The 10,000-nt window shown below is 27.1% G+C and overlaps 2 protein-coding genes across 3 annotated transcripts in view; both read left to right on the top strand.

Annotated features, from left to right (window-relative positions):
• Positions 1–913: 913 nt before the first annotated feature.
• LOC124423076 (nuclear receptor-binding factor 2-like) lies at positions 914–5,300 on the top strand. The gene is made up of 3 exons (XM_046960407.1): positions 914–1,056; positions 3,520–3,791; positions 3,932–5,300. The coding sequence occupies exons 1-3, from the start codon at positions 1,033–1,035 to the stop codon at positions 4,410–4,412; spliced, it is 777 nt and encodes a 258-aa protein (XP_046816363.1). The 5' UTR covers positions 914–1,032; the 3' UTR covers positions 4,413–5,300.
• Positions 5,301–5,469: 169 nt separating this feature from the next.
• The window catches only part of LOC124423074 (septin-7-like), a 60,165-nt gene continuing 55,634 nt past the window's right edge, over positions 5,470–10,000 (top strand). Inside the window, exon 1 of one of the 2 annotated variants that reach the window (XM_046960397.1) lies at positions 5,470–6,210. Coding sequence is in view for 1 of the 2 variants with exons in the window: in XM_046960406.1 (XP_046816362.1) it covers positions 6,198–6,210 (13 nt within the window). In the remaining variant the exon portion in view is untranslated. The remainder of the gene's footprint in view (positions 6,211–10,000) is intronic. The other variant, XM_046960406.1, reaches the window with a different exon arrangement.

The following is a 10,000-nucleotide window of genomic DNA, read 5'->3' as shown; positions in this document are numbered from 1 at the left end:
TGAACGTTCTCGCTTAATTTCTTCTCGCCTTTTATGTGCAAGGCAGAAGCCCCAACGACCGTAAAGTTGCCTTACAACGTAGTAACATCGAAGTGTGAATCATGGTAATCTATGTGACTGTAATCGGCTTTGTAATAGCTTGATTGAATCTATATTTTACTTATATTTATTTACAGATACTTTTGAATACATACAAATGATATATATAATAAATATATATGTATATTGGCATGTGGATAAATATGCATTAATACTTAACCTAAAAATAGATTTACCGAAAATATTCAAGTGGAAATGAAATTTTTAATAAAAAAAAAAAGAGAAAAAAAAATAAGAAAAGAAAAAAAATTTCGAAGAATTTAACAAATACACAATATAGATGTAAACGCGCGCGCGTGCGCGCGCGCAAATGTATTCCTTAACGAATGAATGACACGCGATCGAAGTAATTTCACGGAATACGTGGAAATGAATTTAAAGTGAAAAAAAAAAAAAAAAGAAAAATAAAAAGAAACGAAAGAAAGTGAGATAAATAATCTCCAATGTAAATGAATTCCTCGTATTATATTAATATAAAATTACGTATTAAGTTATGACGTGAAGATTTTTACACTTTGATATTGTACAATACGTATTAAAAATTTGACAGATGCGATTTGATCTATCTAAAAGATAAATGATAGATCGTTAAAATGTAATACGTACGTACCGTGATTGATGTTGTTCAATGGTAATGCAAATGCGGAACGACGAAGATGTTGTATAATTAACAAAAGGAAAATAATAATAATAAAAAGGAAAGAGAATTATACGCTTAAGAGGAAAGCGTGCCGGTACGTTAACGTTTTGTTCGTTTCATGTGTATAACTAACGCCATCTCGCGACGAACCTGAGAAACTAACGTGAAATTAAACGCAACAAGCAGCTTAGTCGATGAAACACAATAAACCTTTTATCAAAACCGCCTGCGGATGATAACAAGGCACGTGTCTCGTTCTGTTTTCTTCCTATCGTTCGATCAGCTGATCAGTCATGGAGGCTTCTGCCTTGAACCTGGTGAGTACCATCAGACGCTTTATTATTATTGGAACGTATGTTTTCTCGATTACGATTTACGTCGTCTCCTGTTGCACAAGGAGAAACCATTAAGATGCTATTTTTTCTCTCCCTTTCTTTCTCTTTCTCTCTCTCTCTCTCTCTTTTTGTTTCTCTCTCTTTCTCTCTCTTTCTCTCTCTCTATCTCTTTATTTCATTGTCACTAATATAATTTTGATGATACCATTTCTTTCCAATATTTGTTCCTTTTTTTAATTTTGTACATTTATTCACTACATTTATTTATTACATTTACTTATTACGTTTATTTATTACATTCACTTATTACGTTTATTTACTATGTTTTTATTTCCTAAAAATAGTGTAAAGTATCATCTAAATGTTTCTCTAACTCTATTCACAATGATGCATTCTTTATAATTTGACAGAGATACTGTTGCTAATAATTCATTTCCTTTTGCTACCTTCTCTTTTATTTTTGATTTGTTTATTTCTTTTTTTTTTTTTTTGTATCTTACCCTTTTCAATATGAATTATTTATATTCCAGCAGAAGAAGATACATGTATCATTAAAATAATTCTTATGTCTTTTATTATCTTATTCTTATATTTTTGTTAGAAATAAATTGTATAGTCGCAGTAGTCCATGGTTGGAAAATAAAAAAAGAAAAATAAAGAAAAGAAAAGATATGGCGAACTACAAATGTTTATCAAGAACAATTTCCATCAAATAAATATAATGAGTCAAAATATATTTTTAAGATTAAATATTTAAAGCGTTGTTGTTTAAAAGATAGTAACAATAAGCTATAAAAGAAAATAATCAAAGTTTTCAATAGATATGTTTTTCTCTAAGATAACAATACCAATGAAAGAATCTAAGCTATTTTTGTTTATTCAAATATTTAGAAAGTTATCAACTGAATATCTTATATCCATTAATTTATAAAATATTATATTAAATAATAAAATTACTTTTTAATAAAATATTTTATCAGTAATAATGTTTCATGTAATAATGTAATTAGTTCAATTGTGTCTAATACATTTACTTTATCAAAACAAATTTCTTCAAAATTTATTCTATGATCTTTTTCTTTTTATTATTAAGATACAATCCTATTAAATTATTAACCCAATTATGAAAAGTTAAATTAAATAAAAATCATAAACAATGAAAATATATAAATTTACGTATTAATAAAATAGAATTCACATATTTCTCGCGTTACTTATTATCATTTTATTGTATATACATACATGTGTATATATATATATATATATATATAGATAAATTTTATGTATATATATATATACACATCACTAACGTCGTAACGACGATAAGAACTGGATTGTCTTGAAACAAAGAAATGTAAGTGAAAGAAACGACCTTAGAAATAAATTCTGTCATACATATAAATGAAAATTATCTGAAGGTCAATTCATACACTTGAATATATTTTTTTACAAAGATAGTATATTAACGATCGAACGACCATCTATCAGTTCAATATTATACCGCATTCTTACTCGTTCGTTATAAGGGAATTAATTAATCGTAGAAACAAACGAATATAAGTGATTTTCAGTGTTAAGAAATGTCTTATTAATTAAATTAAATGTTTCATAAAAACAAGTGAATAAAAGTGCGTTCTTTAAATTATTCTTTTCAATTTTAAATTTGCCGCTTGATTCCTTTCTTTTTTTTTTCTTTTTTCTTTTTTCTTTTTTTTTTTTTTTTTAATTTTACTTCGTTAGATTTATTCTCCTTTACAATAATGATTTACAATAACGAAATATTACATGTAAATGGGAATTAAAATTTCGTTGTTTAAAGTTTGAAAAGAATTTCAATTTTTGACTTACCCAGTATAATTACAAGAAATTTTATTCAAATTTATGTATAAATGTAGAAACGAAGCTTGACGATATTATTTTCGATGCATTTGTTGTCAAATGAAATTTCAAGAAATGATTTATTTTCTATTATAATGTCTGATAAACTTACAACGATGCTAATAAAAAGTTAACACGGCAAAATATTTTTAGTAGAAGTTCAATAGTAAAGTACAACAATCACATAACCCCTCTTTTCTGTCTTCTATGTCCGCCATCGTATTACACATAGGAATCGTATTTACTAAGAATTATTTACTTTTGGGAATAACAATTTTCTATTCATTTAAAATTTTTTTAAATAAAATCTATCATTAATACGATAAATAATTAATTTAAAGAAATATATTTTACATAGAAGTAAATATTTCTTTTATGAATTTTCCACATTTGTATATAAATGTAAATAATAATAATGATAATAATAATAATAGTATATTAGGAATATTGAAAATATTAACAAGATTTTTTTTTCTTTTATTATTATTATTATTATTATTATTATTATTATTATTATTATTATTTTCCTTAACATTTTATTGAAACTTGATTATTTGAATTTTGTAGGCACACGAACGACAAAGGAGGGCTGAAGCATTACTCAGAGAAGGACGTTTTGAAGAAGCAGCTGATTGTCACGAAGCTGTTGTTCAGCTTTTATCAGAGGCGTTTACGCAACTTCAATCCAACTTTACAGAACCAAGCATCACGGAATCTCACCCTTCCATTTTAATTGGTCAAAGTTCTATACCATTTGTTAGATCCATACATACTGCAATTACTTTGGAATCTCTTGCACTTCAACGAGATTATCACAAAAGACAAGCAGCTGTTGTTAGGTAAATAAATAAATTTCTTTTCTCGTTTCTTTTTTCCTTTTCTTTTCTTTTCACTTTTCGTCAATATTTAGTAATATTTAGTATAAGAAAAAAAAAAAAGAAATATGTAATTGCAAATATTATTTTTTATGTTACCATAGAATGAAGCAAGCTCAATATGAAGAATATAAAGCTAATTTAGAAACTCAAAAGAGAGATCTCATTTCAAAGCAAATATTCAAGCAAAACGAAAAAGGAAATTCTACGGAATCTGCATCCGATAGAAACAACAGTTCATTGCGTCAAGCATTATTTAGAACTATAGAAGAGCAAGATAGTTTGTTAAGCTTGATATTATTACCAGATACAGAAAGCAGTGCGTTCAAACATCCAAAAGATACTGGCACGGTTATAGAAGAATTAAAAACTGTTAATTGTCAGTTGCGCTGTCTCGTTGGAAGCTTGTTAAGTCAATTAGAAGCTAAAGAAGAAGAAGTAAAACAATTGACAGAACGTTTGCATGCTATTTCTGTGAATCCTAATGATGAAATTAGGCCAGATGATACACATTCGTTATGTTTAGCACCCTTGCCACCTTTAACACCACTCGAAATGCCATTATTTGATTTTACATCGTCTTAATTAATTTTCTACCTCATTAAGTATTCACTGCTCTCTTTCTCTCTCTCTCTCTTTCATTCTTCTGAAAATAATGTGGTTCATTGTACTTACAATTTTATCGTGACAATAGTATGAAAACAGGCCATCTAAAAAATTCATATAGACGTAATATAAGAAAGAGATTGAACAACAAACGAATTGCACATTAACAATGTCGGTATCATTATCAGAACAACGTATAATTATATATTTATTACCGTACTCTTATTACTTTTCATTTATTTAATATAACAACAAAGTTTCTTTAACTTTAATTAACTTTTATAGCTGCATAGTACAAGTAATTTGTAGTAAAAAAAAAGTCATTACATTTCTATCTTATATCAGTCTTATTTGACCAAATTTATTTGATAAATAGCTATTTATATACTTATATACTTTGTGCACAAATTTATTTATTAATATTTCATTTCATAATAATATTCATGTGATTAGGAAGAAAATTCATATCTATTTCGTCTAAAAATTTTCTTCTATTTTCTATGAATCTTATTTATAAAATACGTATCGTCGAAAAAAGTGCGAACAAAGACATTTTACATTCTCAACTATCGAAAGAATTTTATTCTTATATGTGAAACTTCATCTCTAATTAATGTTATTCACAGGGAACAAAATACATATCAATTTAGGTGAATGATTTCTTCTCTAGCACAAGCTAGAATACATGTAAATATGATTAAAAAAAATGTTAAGATTTTGTCTTCTTTATGTGCTAGGAGAAAAAAAGAACTGCCATGTAATAGTATTTATGAGCAGTTTTGTTATTATAATAAGTAATATACGATTTTAAACAATGAAAGTGTCTTTAAGGAAGTTGTGTAATAATAAATGTTATATAAACTTGAATATGTGTGTGTATAATACATTTCGATGTCAAATTCTTAATAATGTCGTTCTTATGATAACATAGGCATTATTGACTTAAAAGTATTCTTTTCAGAGGAATTATATATGCAACGAAATGAGGTATATCAATCATTCTAGTTAATCATTATTGATAAAACAAACTTACAAATGTTTTCAAAAGTAATTGATAAAATCATGCAGGTAACTTTGTTTGTTTACAATTTCCTTAGTTTCTATGGTAACAGTTGACAAGATGGCGACGAATCGAGCATGCGCAATTGATTTCTCAAACGAATGGTGAACAGTGATTGGTAGTGACAGAGAGTAAAAGAGAAAGGTTATGTGTGTGTGTATATATATATATGTATATGAGAAAAGGAAAGAAAGTGTATTATGAGAGTTCACTTGAAAACGAGCATCTCGCGCCTCTAGTGAACTGGTGTGAATCGTGCTCCTCGTGTAATATTTGCCCAATCGTATTGCCTGTCTCGTAGGGTCATATATTTGCGCGCACGCGTATCTTGATTTTTGTCGAGTTCTCAATAACATTTCAAAATATACCCGAATACGTGAATATTATTCTCGTTGTATTAGTTCTTGTGTTACGCGAATAATAATTTAATAGGATAGATTAAGATCTTTGTTATTCGTTAACGCTATCGTGATCTTCGCCATCTTGCGCGTTTTCACCGGAGAAAAAGAGAGAGAGAGAGAGAGAAAGTAGTGACAATAAAAAAAAAAAAAGAGGAAAAATAAAATAATAAGAGAAACAGAAAAAGAGAGAGAGAGAAAGAGAGAAAGAAAGGGAGATATTAAATACACGTTTACTTTTTCATGTGACACACCCGTTTGAGTTATGATTAAAGAACGACATTAACGTCCTTTGGGAGAAAAAAAATGCAGAGAAGTGGTGAGTAGAAATTAATAAAGAAAACAATCGAAAACAAAAAAAATTCCAAACTCGACGATCGGTCACCTTAGGATTTTTGTTATTGTTATTGTTATTGTTGTGTTATTGTTATTGTTATTTTGTTGTGTTAAGTGAAATTGTTTCTGATCGATGTTACTTTTTATATTTTCATACGTCGTGTTTTATCTACGAAGATGGTAAGAGTGCACTGATATATGTATGTTGTGCCGGTGAACACACGTGAACAACGTCGAAACATTTCTTCTTCAATTCACCTTGCGTTTTATGTTTGTGAGACATAGACGACCATTTTGAAGTCTCGGCAGTTGTTTTTTTTTCCTTTTTTCTTTTTCTTTTTTTTTTTTTTCCTTTTTATTTTCCTTTTCCCATCGATACGCAGCGCTCCGCATTCCCGGTCGATACAGACAACCAACCTAACCTCTAAAGAGCTGAGAGGCTTTGCTCGCTGAAGTCGCACCAATGCGCTAATTCCATAATTACGTGTACGGTCATACTTATGTATGCATGTGTACGTACTTATTTACATAGAGACATGTAATTCTTGTGTAAATCGAAACTACGCGAATTGCAAACTGTACTCGAACGTAAAGGTTAGAATTTGCGAGATATTTTTATATACCATTTTTTCTTTTTTTTTCTTTTTTTTTCTTTTTTTTTCCCTTTTTTTTATTTGTTTGAACGTTCCTTTTTTTTCCCTTTCTCTCTTTTTAATTAAAAAACCTTCGTGCTGAAGGCCAAGGTATTACAATTTGATATCGTTACGTATCGAGCTTAATACATTTTATCTTTGATAATAGCAAGAAAAACCAATCGATCGTTTTTATTTTTTTTATTTTTTATCAACAATTATAATAAGAATACGAAGGGAAGAAAGAAGATATTACAAGATCTACAAGTATTGAGATTTATTACTATAGGTTATGAGATATTTATGTCATTAAAAATATATACAAATCGTATATTTTATTAGATGTCACGTATTTCCATAAATATAATATAAATCTTTGGATTGTGGTATCATTTGTTTGAAAAACAAAAATCGAACGTTTATTGCTCTACAAATAATCTATAGAAATACAAATTTCTCCTAAGACATTTTTGAAGTTGTTGGAATGATAAATGTTCATTGTTCTATAAAAACTTTTTAAAAATTCTTAGGATGTCATTAATGCCATTAAGAACACAAGTAATCATAAATATTTTATTAGTTATTGTATATTTCATAAATTTAAGAAATATTCTTCTAATTATGATGTCCTCTATTTGATCGATAAATACAAAAGTTTATTGTTTACCAAAAATCTACAGAAATTTTGGAAAGTATTGTTTACTTAATGTCATTGGAAATAGACTTTGAGCATATATTTCATTATATATTGCTAGCTTTATAAATTTCAAGTTAAACTTTTAATTATGATATCATACATTTGAAAATAATAAACATAAGAATTTATCGTTCCATCAAAAATAACAGTTCTTAGGACGTCATTAAGTTGGCAAGGACACACACACATATGTATATATATACATATATATACATATATATATACATATATGTACATATATATACATATATATACATATGTGTGTGTGTCCTTGCCAACTAGATAAATACATACTAGATAAATTTTGAATAAATTTTTTAATTATGACGTTATTCGTTTGATAAATAAACGCAAAAGTTTATCGTTCTATAAAAAAAAAAAAAAAAAAAAAAAAAAAAAAAAAAAATCGACAGAAATACAATTTTTAAAAGAAATTAAAGACTTTAAAAACATTAAACAATAACATATGTATTTTATTACGTACATTTTATTAACGTATAATAATAATGAAATATTCTATCACAGCACACAAATAATTCTATATTTTATTGTTTTACATAAATTTAAAATAAATCCTCCAATTTGTAATGGTGTCAACCATACGAAAATAAAAACGCATAAATTTATCGTTCGTTCGATCGGATGAAAGTAATTCAAATAGAATTCACTGGTTTATTTGGATATAAATACGAGAGTAAAAAAAGAGAAAGAGAGAAAGAGGGAGAGAGAGAGAGAGAGAGAGAGAGAGAGAGAGAGAGAGAGAGAGAGAGAGAGAGAGAGAGAAATAAAACGAGAGTAGTGATGCGATTTAGATCGATCGAATCTTCATCTCTATCCTGATATTTATTTTATTTCTTCTTTATCTAAATATCCACAATCTTTTTTTATTTTTTATTTTATTTCTTTTATTTTTATTCTTTTTATTTATTATTGTTATTTTAATTTCTCTCTCTCTCTCTCTCTCTCTCTCTCTCAATCTCTCTCTCTTTCTCTCTCTCTCTCTCTCTCTCTCTCTCACACACACACACACACACAGGAGAGAGAGAGAAAGATGCAAGAAAAGATTAGAGTTACATTATATTTGTTAGATTAAAATCTGAGAAAAGTTACGAATAAAAATACGAAGAAGATTACAAAAGATAAAACAAGTAAATTTCATTGTAATCACGTGATCGAAAATATGTTCCAATTAGATACGATCGATTGCAAAAAGTTCAAGATCTTTACTTGACATATTTTATATGATTAAGTTTTTTAAATTCTTTTTTTTTCTAGTCGCTGCACACAATCGAAAAAGAAAAAAAAATTAGTGATGTGCGTGATTAATTGATTGGATTTTTTATTTATTCTTTTTTTTTTTAGGTTAGTTTTTAAGGTTAGAAAATAATCCCTCAAATTTACTGTATAATATTGTTTGTACTTAGAGATATAAAAATTTTAAAAATTTCGACCGTATTTTTTAGACCGAAATTAAAATTATTATCGCAATGACAAGATATCGCAAATAAATCGAATATTCATCTTTAAAAATTTTATTTTATTAATATTATTAGCAGATAATAATATACATACATCGAATGAATTAAAATTATTAAGATATTATTTTAAATCGAATAATCTTGAATATCATATATACGAAAATGTAAAATTTCTTTAAATCACTTGCTATTTTATCAGATATAAAAATCTCTTTTTTTTTTTCCTCCCTAATAGAAATACTTAACACGCATATGTCGTTTATATTATCTGTACATGACGTCATAATTTTCATATAAATTTTAAAATAGAAAAAAATATAAGATCAATATATATATATAATAAAATTTTGAATTAGTTCTACTCGATTTTATTTTATTTATCAATACCGTTTCATTACACTCTTCATATTTTATTTTTCTATTTTAATTAATTTATAAAACGAAAAAAAAACAAATATATATATATATATATATATCAATTAATAATTATATAATTAATTTTCCATTTCATTTTGTATTTTTACATTTGGATTCGTGCAAAAGTTGAGAGAAAAAGAAATGAATGCGGGGGATGGGATAGGGTGGAAGGGAAGAAAAAATAATATATTATTATAAATAAGCAATTATTATATTTGATCGTATACACAATAGATTTTTTTCCCCCCAATCGAAATTTTTAATAGACCTCATTCAACAGTCTATACGCCTTATGGTCACTCCATTGTATTCCGTAAAGTGGCTCGTTGCCTTTAGCCATGTAACACTATACTATTATTCTACGCTGGTCGTGTCGTAGAAGTTACTAGTGTCATTTTACATGCTTCTCACATCGTAACAAGAAACAGCACGATGATCTTGATCGAACTAGAGAAGGGTATAGGCATTTCGTTCTCGATTAAATAAAGATTTTAATTTCAAAATGATTTTTATAACAAAATGTAAGAATTATCTTCTTAATGAATCATC

This window comes from Vespa crabro, chromosome 3, assembly GCF_910589235.1.
Source record: "Vespa crabro chromosome 3, iyVesCrab1.2, whole genome shotgun sequence".
Taxonomy (NCBI): Eukaryota; Metazoa; Arthropoda; class Insecta; order Hymenoptera; family Vespidae; genus Vespa; species Vespa crabro.
The sequence above is the reverse complement of the archived record's forward strand: the minus strand, read 5'-3'. Positions and strand labels throughout refer to the sequence as shown.

What these genes read in the sequence shown, in the direction of transcription:
- LOC124423076 (XM_046960407.1), top strand. Translation starts at nt 1,033, where the DNA reads ATGGAGGCTTCTGCCTTGAACCTG. An exon ending in AGGCTTCTGCCTTGAACCTG is followed by an intron (nt 1,057 to 3,519) that starts GTGAGTACCATC and finishes TGAATTTTGTAG; the next exon opens with GCACACGAACGACAAAGGAG. An exon ending in AGACAAGCAGCTGTTGTTAG is followed by an intron (nt 3,792 to 3,931) that starts GTAAATAAATAA and finishes ATGTTACCATAG; the next exon opens with AATGAAGCAAGCTCAATATG.